The sequence below is a fragment of the Lacerta agilis genome, chromosome 10 (assembly GCF_009819535.1).
Source record: "Lacerta agilis isolate rLacAgi1 chromosome 10, rLacAgi1.pri, whole genome shotgun sequence".
Taxonomy (NCBI): Eukaryota; Metazoa; Chordata; class Lepidosauria; order Squamata; family Lacertidae; genus Lacerta; species Lacerta agilis.
In genome coordinates this window covers 53,682,252-53,703,072 of record NC_046321.1, presented here as the reverse complement: position 1 = coordinate 53,703,072, position 20,821 = coordinate 53,682,252, and the positions used below count along the sequence as shown (strand labels likewise).

The 20,821-nt window shown below is 42.6% G+C and overlaps 1 protein-coding gene across 1 annotated transcript in view; it reads right to left on the bottom strand.

Moving 5' to 3' along the window:
* Positions 1–20,821, bottom strand: part of KCND2 (potassium voltage-gated channel subfamily D member 2) — a 285,618-nt gene that overhangs the window by 4,467 nt on the left and 260,330 nt on the right. The window contains exons 3-5 of the mRNA XM_033162299.1: positions 16,066–16,228; positions 3,300–3,389; positions 1,694–1,789 (exon numbers count right to left, since the gene is read on the bottom strand). Of these exons, the coding sequence (XP_033018190.1) occupies positions 1,694–1,789; positions 3,300–3,389; positions 16,066–16,228 (349 nt within the window). The remainder of the gene's footprint in view (positions 1–1,693; positions 1,790–3,299; positions 3,390–16,065; positions 16,229–20,821) is intronic.

Below are 20,821 nucleotides of genomic sequence, written 5' to 3'. Positions count from 1 at the left end.
CTTAGTTTTTAGAAGTTCTGCGTTCGGCTGATTTCTCATGAGCAACCACTGAACGTCCTTATAGCTACAATAAAAGATAGAACTAATATCTAAAACACCTGAGGCCGATTATCTAAAATTACTAATAGATACCAAGCAAATAGAAACCTGGGGTAGGTTCAAAAAGCTGAACTAAAACAAAATGAGGACAGTGATGATAGTCCTGATCTAGGTCGCAGACCCTGTCAAGGGAACCCTGAGTTTCAATGCCTGCGGAATAAAACCAGCCACTGCGCGTGAGACTTGGGGGTTTGCCTCTACTAGTAGAAATTTCAGGCAGTCATCCTTAGATACAATGGAGGGCGGGATCAGGAAAAGAAGTTTGGGTCTTATTGAATCGTATAGGGGACACTGAAAAAAGAAATGTAAAAGGTCCTCTACCTCTTTCATATTGCAGGGGCAGAGGCGCTGATCAATAGGGATCTTAAGGTGTATTCCATGGAGGAAGGCCATGGGTAGGGTTTCTGATTTTCGCTCCATAGGGCACACCGGACCATAGGGCGCACCTCATTTTTAGAGGAGGAAACAAGAAATTTTTTTTTCTGGTTTTCCTCCTCTAAAAGCCTTGGTTTTTTTTGAGGATCAGCTAAAACTTTTGCAGCTTTTTTTTTGCAAAGGGGGAAAAGCAAAGCTCCTTTTGCAAAGGGGGAAAAGCAAAGAGGAAAAGCTCAGTTTTTATGGGGTTCAACTCACATTTCTGCAGCTTCTAAAGGAAAGGGAGTCTTTTCTACAGTTTCCAGACAGATAATCTAATCAGCCACTTACATGTAGCTGGGGAAACAAACAACCTCCCTCTGTAGCACATTCAACAAAGGAGGGCGGGGCTGAAAGGGAGCCGGGGACTCTTATCTCTCTCCCGATCTCTTGCTGATCAGCTGCTGAGCGGGGTCCTTTCAACACCCCCTTTTCTCTTTGTAAAATAAAAAGCATGATCCTCTTTTGGCCCCTGGGCAATTCAGCTCCAGGGACCACCATTCGCTCCATAACACGCACAAATATTTCCCCTTACTCTTTAGGAGGAAAAAAGTGTGTCTTATGGAGCGAAAAATACGGTAATCCCAGAATGTCCTGTGTTTCCTCAGGACATCCCTATTTTCATTGGAGAAATGTTGGAGGGTACGGAGTTATGCATCCCCCAAGCTAAGGAGATAAGTAACTATACAACCTTTAGAAGACACCTGAATGAAAGCCCTGTATAGGGAAGTTTTTTTTTAATGTTTAATATTTTATGTTTTTATACTGTATAAGTTGGAAGTTGCCCAGAGTGGCCCAGTTAGATGGATGGAGCATAAATAATAAAATCATTATGATGATGGAATAGGACGTCCCTATTTTCATCAGAAAAACGTTGGAGAGTATGCATCTCGGCTAGCGAATTATCTGATCAAGCTGTTCGTAGGTTAAACTGAACTATTAATCATTCAACCGCAGCGGTATTCTCAACAGAGCTAATAAAAACACAAATGAGCACAATTTTTCCATATAAATTCTGCCACCAAAATAATTTCAGGAAACTGCCACTTCATGAAATTTCACTTGCTAAGTATGATGAAAATCTACTTCATCAGAGTAGTTCCTAACTAAGAGCAACAGGAAATCAACATCATATTTACTTTTCTCAGATCACAAGGAAGCTGCAGGTTTATCATCTTACCGTGGTTTTTTCCAGACAGTGCAGCAGGTGGTGGTGCTGGATTTCAAAGGGAGAACCAGATTTGCTAACAAAGGCCTCTTGTTCATCACCGCATAACTGTTAATACATTGAATATTGTATTATTCTCAGTTGTGAAGAAATAGACTTTAAACTAAGTTCTTGATCGGAGCACATCTGGACAATTTATAAAGAGGTCTGTTTTGTGGAAATACCAATTAATATAAAATAACTTCTGCATATCCACTGATTATTAGATTTCCTTGAGAAATCCTTTCAATGAGCCCCCATCCCTGCTGATAACCTGATTCACAGTTCATTTCAGGTGAAGGATTCGGTCTCAAGACCAAGAAAAGTGGAAGCATTAAGCAAATGACCGGTTTGCCCTCCATGGTAGCTGCTGATCAAAGCTATCCTCCATGAAGGATCCTTTTGACATTCTAATCCTTTAAAAAAATACATCTATGCTGGTTATTATCAATATATGTTGTAGCAAGCGCCATATGTTAAGTAACATAGCTGCACACTCTGCAGCACAATTTAAAAGCGTATCAAAGGATAGCCAGCAATTCTTAATGCTCTAAAGCTTTCCTGTATAGTAAATGGGCTTTAGAAAATCACCTCAATGTCAGGAGGAAAGAATATAGACCTGCACCTCTAGAGGAAGTCATTGCAGAATTCTGGAACTGCTAGTGATAAAGGGACTACTGTTTGCTGCAGATGACTTCACCTCTTACATTAAAGTGGGCAGGTTAGTAAATTGCTCCTCACAAGTTTGTTTAGATGTGGGTTGCGCTCTGTCTTCCATCTCTTTGCCTGCCCTTTATCATGTGTGGTGCAATAATGTGCGATTTAGCAGAGGAATAAGTGAACGGAAAGAGAGTCAGGAACGGACAGATCAAGAGGAGATAAATCGCAGGAGAGGGACTGTTATGCAAGCACATCCTCATTGTAGCAGGGACCAGTCATTTGTAATATACTATACACCAAAGTTGCAGACCAGTATGAAACTTGGTGGAGACCAGCAGGCGTTTGGGCCATGCTATTTAATGGTGTGTCTGCCTGGATTAATCTATCCTGGTGAGTTATAACGTTATAAATGTGTTATAAAAATGTGACACCAGGGGATGCTGTACAGCAGCCAATGGAAAATTGCAGAGAGCTATATAATGGGGTTTCCCCCCTTAACTTTTTAATATCAATGTAGATCCAGTTACAGGTAGGTAGCCGTGTTGGTCTGCCATAGTCAAAACAAAATTTAAAAAATCCCTTCCAGTAACACCTTAGAGACCAACTAAGTTTGTTCTTGTAGATCCAGCCCCTGTCTGTATGTGAAGGGGAGATGCTTTCTGGAAGGCAGCTGCAAACTCTTGGGGAAGTGTATCAGAGATTCACAGGATGAAGGCTGCTTTCAGAGCTGAGCAGGCGAGGCTCCATCACCTTAGACAAAGAGCTGACCGAGTCCCAGGGAAAACCTGGCTGCCACAATGCTTCCTTCCTCAGCCTGACTGTCGTTCTATGTTTGGAGGCCTCTGATGTGAAACAGAACCTGGATTGCTGGGCTATTATTGAATGCTTTTCCCGAATTCAGAATGCACACGCTCATTACCTGGTTACTGAGTAAGCCATTCCTTTTGCTCTGCATGTATGCATTTGCAGTCCCACTCTTCGCTGCATGGATCCTGGCGAGCCTGGCTTTCTGTGTCGGGGGAGGGGGGGAGGGAATGAGGACAAGAAAGAAATGTCACTTGCCTTGGTATCCTTCATTCTGTTTTCAAAGGAAGATAAGAAAGCTAATTGGAATTACGTTTCTGTGAATAGCGAGGTCCCTAATCACAGAAGGGACTCTTTCAACCTGGGCTTTCAGGTGCGGCACTTGCAGATTTACAATGCAAATGAGCAAGAAGCATTTGTTTCTCAGCATGCATCAGCCAACGAGAACAACGAATGGTGTTTACACGCATTTTCACATTAGACATGTTGTTTCTCCATTTTTCCCATCATCGCCGATCATGCTGTTGCTTGTACGTCAAGGTCAGAAATGCTGCTTTCATCTCACTTTAATTACTCCATTTCTAAAGGTTCCTTTGGAGAAAAGGACAATACGCCAAAAAAGAATGCGTCGCTGTTAAACTACTTGTGAGGTGCCACACACAATTGCTCAGAACATTCTGATTTGTGGTGGAACATCTGCATAGCAGAAGGAGAGCTAAACCAGTGGATCTCAATTTCTTTGAGTGCAGGGCCTTGTGATATGACAGCAGTGTACACACAACATGGCCTGGTTGATGGGACTTTGCTTGGATAAATGCCCCAAACACTGAAGAACTCAAACGAAAACCTTCATATTTGAATAACCTACTTTTAATTTCCATTATCAAGGCAATCCAGGAATGTCCACCTTAAATTCAAAGCACAAATATCAACAATAATGTTCCAAGGGTTAGTATAAAGAAGTGTAAGACCCTGTGGCTGAGAAGCAGTAGTGTAAGCAAATCATGTTAGATAAAAGCTCTTCAGTTCTGGCTCTTTTCTCAAGGTATCTAAGGAGCTATCTTCAGTGCTATACTTAATAGACAACTCTTTTCTACACAGTGACAACTTTTGCATGTTGTCATGCATGCTGACATTGGAAACACAAGTACCACTTCATCCCATTTTCATATATCCCATAACACTTGAAAAGGAGGCTTATACATCTTTCTTAATAATTGCACAATTTTGCAGGAACCAACATAGAAAAAAACAGTTGCCCTTAGGGTAAAGAAAATATGCATCAGTGTTTAATATGGAGCCATTCACAGCAAAGCATTTGGATTCTCCTTCTCATATCAGAGGCCAAATAGACCAAGGAGTATGGTGATTCTTGAGTTGTATTATTATGCATCAAATTTGTACTAGTGCAACTTTGTTGAAAGCTACCATAAAGCTACCATAAGGGGACGCGGGTGGTGCTGTGGGCTAAACCACAGAGCCTAGGGCTTGCCGATCAGAAGGTCGGCGGTTCAAATCCCCACGATGGGGTGTGCTCCCGTTGCTCGGTCCCAACTCCTGCCCACCTAGCAGTTTGAAAGCACATCAAAGTGCAAGTAGATAAATAGGTACTGCTCCGGTGGGAAGGTAAATGGCGTTTCCGTGCGCTGCTCTGGTTTGCCAGAAGTGGCTTAGTCATGGTGGCCACATGACCTGGAAGCTATATGCCGGCTCTCTCGGCCAGTAACGTGAGATGAGTGCTGCAACCCCAGAGTTGGTCACTACTGGACCTAATGGTCAGGGATCCCTTTACCTTTACATTAACATAAAGGAAGGTAAGATGAGGAAAGGACTCGGTGCAGCTTGGCTTGCCCATCTGTATATAACTTTCTGAAGTGCAGTTACTTTCTAACTATGCCAGGGCTGGCCGACTTCAGTCTATTCTATTCTCCAGATAGTCATTTGATGGTGCAACCTCCTCTCTCTCTCTCAAATAGCTGTGCTTTATTTATAATAACTGGCAGAAGCTAGCACCAACGACTTCACAAGTATGCCGCATGTATCCTGGGACAGACCTTTACCTAGATTGGGCTGCAAAGAATGACTGTTCTTCTGGGAAGACAGATTTGCGGGAGATGAGTAGATGGACAATGGTAAGTTAGGCCTGGTAAAAGAAATGGTAAAAGAAATGGAGTGGCCCTCATAGTCAACAAAAGAGTGGCGAAAGCTGTACTGGGATGCAACTTCAAAAATGATAGAATGATCTCGATACGAATCCAAGGCAGTCCTTTTAACATCACAGTAATCCAAGTTTATGCACCAACTACCAGTGCTGAAGAAACCGAAATTGATCAATTCTATGAAGACTTACAACACCTTATAGAAATGACACCAAAGAAGGATGTTCTTCTCATTATAGGGGATTGGAATGCTAAAGTAGGAAGTCAAGAGATAAAAGGAACAACTGGCAAGTTTGGCCTTGGAGATCAAAATGAAGCAGGGCAAAGGCTAATAGAGTTCTGTCAAGAGAACAAGCTGGTCATCACAAACACTCTTTTCCAACAACACAAGAGATGACTCTACACATGGACATCACCAGATGGGCAACATCGAAATCAGATTGATTATATTCTCTGCAGCCAAAGATGGAGAAGCTCTATACACTCAGCAAAAACAAGACCTGGAGCTGACTGTGGCTCAGATCATCAGCTTCTTATAGCAAAATTCCAGCTTAAACTGAAGAAAGTAGGAAAAACCACTGGGCCAGTAAGATTCAATCTAAATCAAATTCCTTATGAATACACAGTTGAAGTGAAGAACAGGTTCAAGGATTTAGATTTGGTGGATAGAGTACCTGAAGAACTGTGGATGGAGGCTCGTAACATTATACAGGAGACAGCAACGAAAACCATCCCAATGAAAAAGAAATGCAAGAAAGCAAAGTGGCTGACCAATGAGGCCTTACAAATAGCGGGGGAGAGAAGACAAGCAAAATGCGAAGGAGATCGTGAAAGATACAGGAAATTGAATGCAGATTTCCAAAGAATAGCAAGGAGAGACAAGAGGGCCTTTCTAAACGAGCAATGCAAAGAAATAGAGGAAAATAACAGAATGGGAAAAACCAGAGATTTATTCAAGAAAATTGGAGATATGAAAGGAACATTTCGTACAAAGATTACCACAATTAAGGACAAAAGTGGAAAGGACCTAACAGAAGCAGAAGACATCAATAAGAGGTGGCAAGAATACACAGAGGAATTATACCAGAAAGATATGGAGGTCTCATACACCCCAGGAAATGTGGTTGCTGACCTTGAGCCAGACATCCTGGAGAGTGAAGTCAAATGGGCCTTAGAAAGCCTTGCTAACAACAAGGCCAGTGGAAGTGATGATATTCCAGCTGAACTATTTAAAATTTTAAAAGAGGATGCTGTTAAGGTGCTGCACTCAATATGCCAGCAAGTTTGGAAAACTCAGCAGTGGCCAGAGGATTGGAGAAGATCAGTCTACATCCCAATCCCAAAGAAGGGCAGTGCCAAAGAATGCTCCAACTACCGCACAATTGCACTCATTTCACACGCTAGCAAGGTTATGCTTAAAATTCTACAAGGCAGGCTTAAGCAGTATGTGGACCGAGAACTCCCAGAAGTGCAAGCTGGATTTCGAAGGGGCAGAGGAACCAGAGACCAAATTGCAAACATGCGCTGGATTATGGAGAAAGCCAGAGAGTTCCAGAAAAACATCTACTTCTGCTTCATTGATTATGCAAAAGCATTTGACTGTGTCGACCACAGCAAACTATGGCAAGTTCTTAAAGAAATGGGAGTGCCGGATCACCTCATTTGCCTCCTGAGAAATCTCTATGTGGGACAAGAAGCTACAGTTAGAACTGGATATGGAACAACTGATTGGTTCAAAATTGGGAAAGGAGTACGACAAGGCTGTATATTGTCTCCCTGCTTATTTAACTTATATGCAGAATACATCATGCGAAAGGCTGGACTGGATGAATCCCCAACCGGAATTAAGATTGCCGGAAAAAATATCAACAACCTCAGATATGCTCATGATACTACCTTGATGGCAGAAAGTGAGGAAGAATTGAAGAACCTTTTAATGAGGGTGAAAGAAGAGAGCACAAAATATGGTCTGAAGCTCAACATCAAAAAAACTAAGATCATGGCCACTGGTCCCATCACCTCCTGGCAAATAGAAGGGGAAGAAATGGAGGCAGTGAGAGATTTCACTTTCTTGGGTTCCATGATCACTGCAGATGGTGACAGCAGTCACGAAATCAGAAGACGCCTGCTTCTTGGGAGAAAAGCAATGACAAACCTAGACAGCATCTTAAAAAGCAAAGACATCACCTTGCCGACAAAGGTCCGTATAGTTAAAGCTATGGTTTTCCCAGTAGTAATGTACGGAAGTGAGAGCTGGACCATCAAGAAGGCTGATCGCCGTAGAATTGATGCTTTTGAATTATGGTGCTGGAGGAGACTCTTGAAAGTCCCGTGGACTGCAAGAAGATCAAACCTATCCATTCTCAAAGAAATCAGCCCTGAGTACTCACTAGAAGGACAGATCCTGAAGTTGAGGCTCCAGTACTTTGGCCACCTCATGAGAAGAGAAGAATCCCTAGAAAAGACCCTGATGTTGGGAAAGATGGAGGGCACAAGGAGAAGGGGACGACAGAGGATGAGATGGTTGGACAGTGTTCTTGAAGCTACTAACATGAGTTTGGCCAAACTGCGAGAGGCAGTGAAGGATAGGCGTGCCTGGCGTACTCTGGTCCATGGGGTCACGAAGAGTCGGACACGACTGAACGACTGAACAACAACAACAAAGTTAGGCCTGAAGCTTCAAATTGATGCCTCAAGGTCCCATTTAGGGATGTGATTGCTCTTCAGGCACAATGACTGGCTCTACAACCTGTGTCATTGCTATGATAAATCAGGGGTGCAAAACTTCTGGTTCTACCCAACCTTCTGTGGTGGTCCACCAGCACCCAGATCAATTTATCAGGGGGTGGCTAACATACTAGATTGCAAAGCGAAAGGCACAGATACAGTGGTACCTCGGGTTAAGTACGCCTCAGGATAAGTACGCTTCAGGTTAAGAACTCCGCTAAGAACAGAAATCGTGCTCTGGCGGCGCGGCGGCAGCAGGAAGTCCCATTAGCTAAAGTGGTGCTTCAGGTTAAGTACGCTTCAGGTTAAGAACAGACCTCCGGAACGAATTAAGTACTTAGCCCAAGGTACCACTGTACCACTGTGCTGCTCTTGAAGTGGGCTTGGGAAATAACTTTAGGGGACTGAAAGGTGAATTTATAATTCTTCTCAGGCTCAGATTTAAATCTGAGCCAGAGAAGAACCCCTGGCTTCCTGTTTCTTCCTTTCACACCAGCCTCCCTATCTCCCAAAGGCACTACTGTACTGCAAGCCCTGACTCGCTTAAATATTCTCCCTTTACTTATCTGGGCAGTGGTGGTGGTGATGAGAGCAGTGGTGGCTCATGGGGAGACCCACTCTCTGTCACTGTAGCATGCTAATCCTTTGGCACTGTAGTCTTCTCAGAACTAAGGAGGCAATCCTTGAGAAGAATATGAATCCCCACACCTTTCCCCTTGGTGCACTGCTATGCAGCACCATAAACTGATGGAAAGAAAAGGAGAGAAGCAATGGAAGGGAAGAGTAGCAGGAGGGTGGGTCCCATGTTGATTACAGCTGGGTAGGAGTCTCATCGGAGCTGATATTTTAGTCCTGGTAGGTCCCGACAACTAGTTCCACTGATTCCTAGCCTTGTGTTGACTCCATAAATGAAATTAATGTTTTGTTTTGTTTTTTAAATCATTTTAATTGGAGTTTAAGAGGCAGTAAAGATTCAGTGTTCTGAAGCTTCATTTCAAACGCTGCATGCCTCCAGGAGCAAGGCTGATGGACAAGATGCAATGGAGCTGCAAGGCCAGCAACAGATTCAGAGCCACAGCAAAATAAGTTTCATCAAAGAAGCGGTAGATTTTAGTAGAAGCCACGTATTACAGCCTTCCCAAAGCCTCTCTCTGTATTTGTTCTATAATTCTAAATCTGTGACAGGGTGGGAAGGGATTTTTAGGGCAGGCATTTTCCTGCTCGCTAGCCAGCACAACTTAGAAGGAAGATTGCTCTTCAAGTAGGGGACATGACATGAGGGAGAACAAAGAAGACTGCAAAGAAGAAGAAGTTTAAAGTAAGAATGTCAGCTTGAGCAAGTAAGACGTGTAAATTGAACAGCAGGAAGTGAACATTAAAGATTACAAGTTCTGTTAGAAAGGAACAATTTTCATAGGATCAAATGCATGGCAGACAATAAAACAGCCTTCCCTTGGCCTCTCAAAATATGAACAGTTGTACTCTCTCCAGTCACTTTACTTTTATGGCAAAATGTGTGCGCTGGGTGAAGCCATATTGAATTTGCTCATGTGCTTAAGCTGCTAGTGTTTGATATCTGAAGTCAAGTGCTGAATATTTTTTTAGGTGGCAGTCCAGGTTGACTCACGAAGCTGGTCTGCAGTTTTGTTCCATCCATTAAGATTTAAATGCTTTATCTTTAAGAAAACAAGTTACCAAGTTAATTTTAGGGGAGAAATGAGGCAGACGTCCCTACTACTCCCCCAAGCACTGTTAATTACAAATACTGACAGAATCCTTGAATTGTATCCCTAGGCAAAAGCACAAAAGTTGTATTAGCCAAATTTACTTCTGCTGAAGATCTACAACGGCTTCATGGAAGTAGGATACATCACCTTCCACATGCATTGATAGTCTTACACCGTATAGCTGTTCTGGGCAGGTTTGTTTGTTTGCTATGGAGCTCAGTTTGGGGAGCTGGGAAAGGAAGGATCCAATACCAGAGCTGACCTGTCACCAGTTACACATAATATACTATGTGGGCAAAGAATGCCTGTCAAAACCCTTCTAAGCTGCCACCTCAGGAAAATGGCTGACAGGCTCTTAAGAGCATTAATTTCATTTTTGGCCACTTCCTGCACTGTACCGCAAGCAATATCATACCACTTTAAAATGCCATGGTTTTCCTCAAAGGATCATGGGAACTTGTTAAGAGTATGGACAACTCTCAACTTACACAGGGGTTATGTTCTGGAACTTTTGGGGATAGCGTGCACTACCACATTTGTGTCTAGTCAAAACACACTGGATTAATGGCAGGTGGGATTGCCAAAGCCATTTTTTCCTGGATGCCTGTCCCCTTTCCACTCACTTTTAAATTTTTAAACTTTTGCCAAGCACACAAAGCTGAATGTGCGCAAGTTGTGAGTTACCTCTCCTGAGTGTTGATGGGACCCCATTGCCCTCATAGAGCTGTAAGTTCAATGGTTTAACAATTCATCCTTCTTCGCAGGCAACTCTAGGAATCATAGCTCTGTGAGGGGAATTCTCAGCACCCTTAGGAAACTTGAGTTCCCATGATTCTTTGGGATAAACTATGGCAGCTTAAAATAGTATGATACTGTTCTACATGTATAATGCAGATAGGGCTTCTATTATTTCATTTATATGCCAACTTTCTTCCAAGGAGCTCAAGGTAGTGTTCATGGTTTTCTTCCTCTCCGTTTTATCCTCACAGCAACTCAGTGAAGTAGATTAGGCTGAGAGATAGTAACTGACCCAAAGTCACTCAGTAGTCAGTAGGCTTCATACCTGAGTATAGATTTCAACCCTAGTCTCCAACTTCCTAGTCAGTCACTCTATTATTTCTTACTCTTAAAGAACATATAAATTAGTTAAAAGGTGCAGCCATGATGAACCGAAGTTTCAAGCTGCCTCTGGATTGTAAAATGTGGCCTTAAGTAATCTTAGTGTAATGCATGCTGAGCTGGTTAGTAAAGCATGAGGATGACATACAACACCAGAAAGTAACTCCTGATGAATCAAGTGTCATCGAACAGTACAGAAGAAAAGCCAACCGACATCACAATTCATTATGCAATAACTGGAGTGAATTTTAAGTTGTGGTTAGCAGGCTAGCCCAGTACATTTTGGCACCTGAGGTGAGCCACAAAATGGCATCCCTTTGGTCAGGGAAGAAGAGGCGAATGGAGATCTACACCAGGAACAAGGTGGGAATAACTATCTACATCAGGAACAAGGGTGGGAGCAGAACAGCAGCACCTCCTATTTGCTAAGAGGCCACTGTAGGGGCTGGATCAGGTGGGTATTGCCACCCGAGGCAGTTGCCTCACGGGCAAGTGCTGGTGATCTGTATGAAACAATCACACAATAACGTAGGGCTGCCATAGGGGGAAAAAAGAACTCTTCCATTAGTACCCGTAGGGGTTTCAATGCCTTAAAAAGCCCCTAAACTCAAAAATTATTGTAGTTTTTATGGAAAAAAGCTCAACAACTTTTTTTTGGGGGGGGTCCTAAAGAAAGCTCAATAATTTCCATGGTTTCCAACTCAACAATTTTGAAATATGGCAACCGTAAATAATGTTGCCGTGCACGCCACTCAGTTGAAGGTGAGCACAAGGCATCCCAGCATCTGAGGTATTATTATTAACAATAACAACACCCCACTGTTTAAAAACACACTCAAGTGGACATTTCAGGCAAATGCCACACTGTAACTCATGATAGGGCCAGCCCTGAAACCCGCCCAGATATCCTCACCCAGATTGTCATCAAGTTGGGGTATGTGACGGCTTTAAGTGTCCACAAAAAATGGAGGTCATGTATATTCCTATGCGCTGTAGACTCATTGTGTGTGTGTGCACCTGTATGTGCAAAATCAAAGAGGAACAGAACAGCATGTTTTCTAGTAGGCCCTCTAGTGCTTTGTGGAAGAGAGCCCTTAGCTATATTAAATCTTTGCAATGCGACATTACTGGCAGGTGCAATCTGTAGGCAATTCCCTCTTTTCTAAGCAGTGTTCCAAGCAAATACATGTCCAGTAAATATCACTTAGTTGCTCTTGAAATTACTCCTGTCATTTCCCTCTCTCACGTTGCCACTGCACTACTAATCATAGAACAGACTGCCAAAATTGAACTTATCAGTTACTGTTCATATTCGGCTGCTTTTGACAGAATTCACTGGGGCGATTTAATATGTTTAGTCCCCGAGAGGTGCCAGGTGGAGAATGGATGGTTTCTGTATGTCATCAGAGAGTGAAAAGAACTGTATTTTTTCCATTAGCACCTGCCACCTGAGTGTTTTGTCAGGTGCGCTGAAGGGGCTTGGGCTTTGATTTCGCCAATGCAAAGCACTTTTCTCTTCGTGCAACAGGAAGGGAAAAAAACACGCACGCAGTTCAAAACAAGGGAATGCAGGTACCACTGGAGCAAGTCATCTGTCTTGGCTGTGATGTTTTTTTTCCCATTTCTTCCCTTAATCAGGCACCTGTGAGCGTGGCAATCTCTGGAGGAAGGGCAGGATATCTAAGATGAAAGACGCTTTAAGATTTCTCCCTGCGCATACAAAAATGCCAACACAAAGGGAACTTTCTGGAATCCGATGGCCTCTTCCTGTAATTGTTTAACAGGTACAGTACCTGCCTCCTTGTCACCTTATGTGTCTTGAATTCAGCTATTGATCTTGTGCGACCAGTTTGTACCACGTTTGCCTGCCAACTGCATCTCTTTGACTGGCTAAAATACTACACCACAGGCAAACAGACAAAATGGCGCCCCTCTGCCACCCAGTTCTTCAATGAATTTGGAATCAGGAAAAACGGGGCTGCCTTTGAATTTTGTGGTCTCAGAATGTTAACAGCGAACGTGATCTCACAACTTTCCTAATGGGATACTGAATCTGGAAGCTCAAGAAATGCTGCTATTCTCAGAGGCTGGGTGATAGGTGACAAACATGAATGCATTTAGTGACTTGCTGAAAAAACCGCATATCCCAGGAGTAATGCTTCCAGCATTATTTCCAGAACACCTCCTACCACCCCAGAATTCAATCTCTTCTTCCTTGTATGCTATGAAATCTCAGTCTATAACATAAAAAGAGTGTATCTATTCTGTGTGAATAATTTCTGGATCTCTTGGATATCCAGTAAACACAGATTGGGCCCTGGGTTTGGGGTGTATTCCCTGTCATTTGCATCCTAATACATCACCTTTAAACACCTGTTGTTTTTTCTTCAAATCTTGGGCATTTCCGCATATTTCAGAGGACAAAGCCCTACCATAAATAGTGATTGGAAATTCTCTTCCTTTCTTCCTTTCTAGCCTTTGAGACTGATAAAAATCTGTCAGATTTTTTTTTGTAAATAGGTAAATTTGATTCTACTTCAATAGCATTTTAACTATCTACTATTCACACAAAACAGAGCATGAAGTTTTGCTGCTTAGTGTTCGTTCTTTACAGTCTTGATGTTCTAATGCGAAAGAGAAAGTGCGGGGGGGGGGGGGAGAAGAGAGAGACCAATTTGTTCACTGGCTTCAAAGAAAATGGATTCATGAAACAATCCAAATGTGGTTGGGGGCAACCTATGCCCTGCCAAGCTCATGCCATCATAGCAGGTGGGTGAGGGGCCGGACTATATTTTGAAAAAATATAAATACCCTGAAAGCCGGTCCTGCAGCTGCCTCCAGACCTGGAGGAGGAATGCAATCTTCACGTGCTCAGGAGTGCATCTCGATGCCCCCTGCCCACTGGTGTTGTTGACGAGCAGCAGCCGCTCCATCGGCCTGTCCCCGCAGAGCTCCCATGCGGTGTGCACCATGTGCTGCAGCCTGTTGTTCGAGGCCAGGTCGGTGGGCAGGCCGTGCATGCGGAGTGCCAGGCAGGTGGTGCGCAGCTCGCCCTCCAGCTACTCCAGTGTGGCCACTGAGCGCACCATGCCGGGCACCAGGCACGAGGCCAGCAGGCATGCCAAGCTCCAGCTGAAGCCCCACGACGCGCCTGTCATGATGCTGGGTTTATTTCAGCGTACGGATGGCGAGGCTTTGGATTGGCTGCAGGAGCTTCGTGCAGCCAATCCGAAGCTGCACCAGCGTCGCCGCCCATCCAGAAGCTGTGCTAGCATCACGGAAGTCAGTCCCCGCATGGTGAGGTGTCTGCAGTGCGCAGGGACTGACTGAGCCGGCAGGAGGGTCCGCGGGCCGGATTTACCAGCCTGGGGGGCCGTATCCAGCCCCCGGGCCTTAGTTTGCTGACCCCTGCTGTAGACCTTTCTGCAATCTCACGCAGGAGTCATATGAGGTCCAGTGTCCCACCTCTGTTCTTGCCCCCATTGAGGAGGACCTGGAGATGCTCTCCCAGGAACCAGAGGATTGCAGAGCATCAATTCACACCACAAGTCTTAATCAACAGAGACTTTGGGATTTCCTTGGCTTTCCCACACCCTCACAGACAGGACGATATTCTTGGAACTGGGTTTACTTAAAGTTCAGATATTTATGAGTTGCGCCAATATTTGATGTGTCTTTCCCTCATCTACTCATGCAGATCTATGTGTATGATGACTGAAAGAGGATTTACAGTTCCTGAAGGGATAATTGTCTGAGTGCAAACTATACTTAGCGTTTGTTCTGTATGAAAATGTAGGCCAAGCTCTCTGCTTAATTATATCCTCACGTCTCCATTGAGGCTAACAACTTGCTTAATCTAAAAGTCATATTTATGTGGCTCATGTGGAAATGCACTTTGGTCCCCGGTGAGGAAGTTTTAAAGTATTCCTCAAACCCTGGGAGCATTTCAGGAATTAATGAAGCGGTTTTTCAAATACATTTTTATATTTTATAGGCTGTTTCTTCCTGCCTAAAGTGGTATATGGTACATCCACTTATACTACGCTTTGGTCAAAGAGGAGGTTCAGATAAGCCACCCTCCTGCAGGTTCCACAATCATTCAGGAAATAAAGCAAGAGATGAAGAATAATCAACACAAAGCAAAGGTTCCTAACAGATCACAATCACGCGAAATGCCTTGGCTTAATAATGGATTCAAAAGTCACCTTTTCCTTAAGCTCCTACATACTGCACCTTTTATTAAAAATATCACACTAGGCTTCTCTAGGTATCCAGGGTTTTCGCGGGCTGTTAATTAAAGTTTCCCGTGGCCATTTGGAGTGAAATTGGTTTTTGCTGATTATGAAGAACACTTCATTCATAATTCCTTGGCTGTGCAGAAATTAAAGGTTTCTTGAATGCACAGCTGGAAAGGAGGTAGGAGAGAAAATGAAGGGTTTAGCTTTGTTTGTTTGTTTTAAATAAAATAATAACAACAACAATAATAATATAAACACTGTTGTTTGGGAAAATAAATATAATTCACCCAACAAACCATTTAAACTGATATCACATCCCATATAAATGATTTTCAATGGTTCAAGTGCCACAGGGAGCTCAATCCTATGCACATTTACTCAGAATTGAATCTTATTGGTTTCAATTAGCTCTTTTTTCCTCATATAGGCATCAGGTAGAATGAAAGATGATTTATCAATTTTTCAGATACAGGAAAAAAAAAGTAAGACTGTGGGCTTAAAGAGACAGACTATAACCTCCCATTGCAAACCCCACTTCCATCCACACAAACTCTCTATTATACTTACAATTTCTGGACGTTAATAATGCATGCTCAAAATGTATAAAAATCCACTCAAAATGGTTTAAAAACGTAATTTTAGAGACATGCTTTTATATGCACGAATTTAAAACAACCATTAAGGTATTGTTTTTTTTTAACGTGTCAAACCAACCAATCAAGTAGTTATATCCCCAGGAGGACTGAAAGCCGATTTCCAATTGATGGTTTTTGTTTTCGTTCCCAAGCTTCTGAAGCCGTCACATTTTTTCCTTCATTAACAACGACAAATTCACTTTGATAACGTACAGCATACAAAAGAACCACTTTGTGTCTATCTCAGAATGTAATGAATAGAAAGTAGAAGCGCACCTTTTGTGCCTTGCGTTTATCTGCCCGTTGGTTCTGATGGTAGATGCGGCTGAAATTGGAGACAATGACAGGAACTGGAAGGGCAATGACTAAGACCCCACTCAGGGAACAAATCGAGCCAAAGATCTTCCCCGCTATTGTCTTCGGCACCATGTCACCATACCTGCGGTGGGGGGGGGGGAGAGAGAGAGATTTCTGTTTTAAAGGTAACTCGCAATTTACACAAACATTTAACTTGTGCACACCCAGCTTGGCGCGCTTGGCTGAAAATTATTATTATTATTATTATTATTATTATTATTATTATTATTTTATGAAAAGGAGGTGGAAACAGGGCTTGGCAGTCCTAGCTGCCATTGAACCCAATGTGTTTTGACTCTGAGATTTTGGTTTTAAGTGCTATCCCCAGAACATGACCGCCATGTAAGTTGACAGTCACCTGTGTACATTTCCTTAGTTAGAATTTTAATGGATAGAGCCACATTACAGTAGTACCTTGGAAGATGAACAGAATCCATTCCGGAAGTCCGTTCGACTTCCAAAACGTTCAGAAACCAAAGCACGGCTCCTGATTGGCTGCAAGAAGCTCCTGCAGCCAATTGGAAGCCACAGAAGGCGTGCTGGATGTTCGGTTTCACTTCCGGGTTTGCGGCGTTTGGGAGCCAAAATGTCCGAGTACCGAGTTCAGGATCCAAGGTATGACTATTACATTACTTTCATTCGTAAGTAACTTTTCATACTTTGACCCACATTCTGTATGCAGCATACCCAGGGAAAAGCTAGTCAGTGCAAACAATATTGAGATAGATGGAACAATGACATATTCTATATTCCTGTTTATCACTGTTATACACCACCTTTCCTCCAGTGACCTCAGCACAGCATACAGAGAGATTACCCATCAATCCTCTCAAGGTTGTTGTTAGGTTCGACAGAAATGCACCCAAAGCAGGGGTGGACTTTGGTAATATGGTATCCTGAGCAAGGACAAAGTTGGGTGCACCCCCCCAAAAAAAACCCCTTATTTTCACAATACAGTTGTACCTTGGAGGTCGAACGGAATCCGTTCTGGAAGTCCGTTCATCTTCCAAAACATTCAAAAACCAAAGTGTGGCTTCTGATTGGCTACAGGAAACTCCTGCAGCCAATCGGAAGCCACGGAAGTCCCATCGGGTGTTCGGCTTCCAAAAATTGTTTGCAAACCGAAACAGACACTTCCGGGTTTGCGACGTTCGGGAGCCAAAACGTTCGGGAACTAAGCTGGGCGACTTCCAAGGTTTGACTGTAATTCCTTTTGTTACTTTGAGTATGTACACATATGAATACAGGTTTCCTTTTCCTTCTTCTTTTTTGTAAATAATTTTTATTGATTTTATCTAAATACAAACCCAAAGATTGTTACAGTAACTTTACAAATGAGAATAAAATAAAAATTATATCACACAAAACATTTAAATTTTAAATCCATGAACTTCCCTTCTTTCATATTATGTCTTCCTTATATCTTACATCTATATTTCACACTTTAAATTCATTTCCACACATTTAGATTTCCCCTCTACACCATATTCATTTTTTTTGTCAAACTCACTTCCAAATTATATATCCTCCCATGTTACATAATTTCACCTTCTAACATTTATTTATAATACCTTCTTCATTTTCTTGTACGCCGTGAGTTATATGTCAATATTCACGTCTTACATACCTTGTCCAAGTATTCTATAAACTTTCCCCATTCATTTCTAAACATTTCATCCCCCTGTTGTCTGACTCTCATTGTCATTTTTGCAATTCCATATATTCAGTGATTCTCTGTTGCCACTGCTGCACAGTTGGTATTGTCTTTTGTTTCCAGACCTGTGCCAGCAGTAGTCTCGCCCCCTCGGCTCGGCATCTTGTGCGGGGGAAGCGCCCACACAGCCCTAAATCTGGTGCTGGCCTACCCCATGCGCTTCTTGGCTGGAGGATGGCAGAGCTCCTTTTTATGGGTTGGAAGAGAGATTACATCATGAGGATGGGCAGCCAGAGATGAAGAAGTGTGACTTACACAGCTTTGTCCCTCAAAAGGTTTCTAAATTGCCCAACAGCAACAGGTGGGCAGGGGCTAAGGTGCTGCTCTCTCTCATTTAGAAGGAAAAAAATTAAACTAACTATTGATCACTTATACAGAATTAAAATTTTCATTGAAAGTGTGTGGTGCATTTCTTTATTTAGGAACAGACTATAAGATACTTCTCATTCGAAAAGTAAAAATTGTATCGTGAATTCTGCAGAGAAACTTTTAAATCTTTTTTTTTCTGGTTAAGAGTTAGGAATGAATCCAATTTATCCATGAAATAAAGCCAAAGCAGAGGAAAACTAATGTGCTATAATAATCTTCTGCCCCACTAGAGGGCATAAAACACCACCAGAAAGCAGCCGCACAACTAAAATGTGTCATATTTTACACCATGAGACACAAATGTACCCAAACACGTACTGCAGATACCCTCCCTTCCAGTTCAATTACATTCTCTCCACAAATGTTATACCCATGTGGGGTTTGTTGTCTAGCTTCTGCTGTGCTTGCAGAAAGAGGGTGTGGGGGGGGGGAGATAGTACAATGACTTTTTGGTTTTATTTTACAGCTTATAAAAAGGGAACCGCAGAGACAGGGAAAGCAAAACAAATAGGTCATTGAACCCGACAGTGTTCTTTTTAAAAGGCAAGGTCATTCCTTACTAATGCATGAAAAAGATGAAAACTTTAGACAGCAATAATCACAGTGGCTGATAAATAAATTAGAAGGTGGGGAAATCTAATTTTGCAGGAAAACAGAATGGAAGCAGAGTGAGCAAATGTATTCTAATTTGTATGAGTTATTCCTGTCTGAAAATATGGGGCTTGCTGGTTGAAGAATTCAACAAGGTGTCTAGGGACCCTGAGCCTTGGAAGCCAAGTCAAATGAGTCTTATGCCACCTTAAAAACGAACAGATCTATTGTGGCGTTAACGCTTTGAGGACCAGAGGCAACTTCATCAGGTGAGTGATATGGTCACCAAAGTGGGCAGGTGAACATGCTCTTGAGTACAGAGAAATGAAAATCATGGTGCAACAGTTGTCTGAAAAGAGGTCAAATGGTGAAGCAAAAGATAGCAGGAGGGCATAAACCAGATATTCTTGTCTGGTTTATATTGATGCTTATAGCTAAAAGGTAAAAGTAAAAGAACCCCAGATGGTTACGTCCAGTTAAAGGTGACTATGGGGTTGTGGTGCTCATCTCGCTTTCAGGCCAAGGGAGCTGGTGTTTGTCCACAGGCAGCTTTCTGGGTCATGTGGCCAGCATGACTAAACTGCTTCTGGCACAACGGGACACCATGACGGAAACCTGAGCACACTGAAATGCAGTTTACCTTCCCGCTGCAGCAGTACCTATTTATCTACTTTCACTGGTGTGCTTTCGAACTGCTAGGTTGGCAGGAGCTGGGACCGAGCAAAGGGAGCTCACCCCGTCGCGGGGATTCCAACCGCTGACCTTCCAAGAGGCTCAGGGGTTTAGACCACAGCGCCACCCTATTGCTGCTTATAACACCAATGTAAACAGGAAAACATTACAAAACAACAAAGCCACAATGATGATCTTTAAGAGCAAGAGGGGAGCCAGCTGACAAAACAGCTGAGCCTGAGATGTAAAGTGACAAGCGATGGGTGCCACTGAAGCTCACTATTGCTGATACATTGAATAAAAATTTAAAAAATTACAATGTCGTACAAAATATGTCTGTTTCAGACTGTAGTATTTTATTTTATTTTTGAGATTCTGAGCTAATGCATTAACTATCTGAATGAGGCTACACTTTTTGACAAACGTCGCAAAAGCTTGACAACATAGTCATAGAATTGTAGAGTTGGAAGGGACCCTAAGAGGTCCTCTAATCCAACCCCCTATAATTCAGGAATCTTTTTGCTCAACATGGGGGTTGAATCTAGAGATTTAAGAGTCCCATGCCCTCCATTGACAGAGCTCTCCTGCATCTCTGAGTCTTTCCACCTTTTGCTTTCCAGTTTAGCTGCCACTAATCAGAATATGAGAAGCTCCTTCTGATCGGTAAAATGGCTCAAATAACCAAGAGCCTTAGCCATCGAAAGTTCAAGTTGTTCTGAGAAACGGAAAGCCAGTGTGGAAGTTTGTTGTGCATGGGTGTGACACAGAGAACTGCATTAGGAGGCAATCAGCTGTATCACTAGTAGCCTGCACCTAATAATTAAGTTCCAAATAACCTGGAATATAGCACAATAGTCCAGTAAGCCATTGTAAATGCAAACGTACAAGCAATACTGAAATGGGTTTCTTCTTCTTCTTCTGGAAAACAGGAAACAATCTACAGGCAACATTCTGTGGCCCTATTCACACACGCCAAAAACAACTTTGGTTTAACAAATCTTCATAATGTGTTTTCATTTCTGTAATATTCTGTTTTGGAGGATAAAAATAAAGAGCAAGTCTTTATATTTACAAAGATGGAGATTACTTTTGGGTGCTGCAAATAGGAGGCAAATTGGATCGAGAAGGTATGCCAGATTCTGCATTTGAGTGTTTTCCTGTGGTAATCTTAAATCTCTCCCATTTCCAATTATTCCTGTATTGCGAAGAATAAATATTGTGCTATTTCAGCTTAATATCTCTTATATTTTTAATGCATGGTTCTATTCCCCCCCCCAATTTTTTTTACATCCAACCTAATTCTCAAGTACCAGGTGGAATATAAACCAA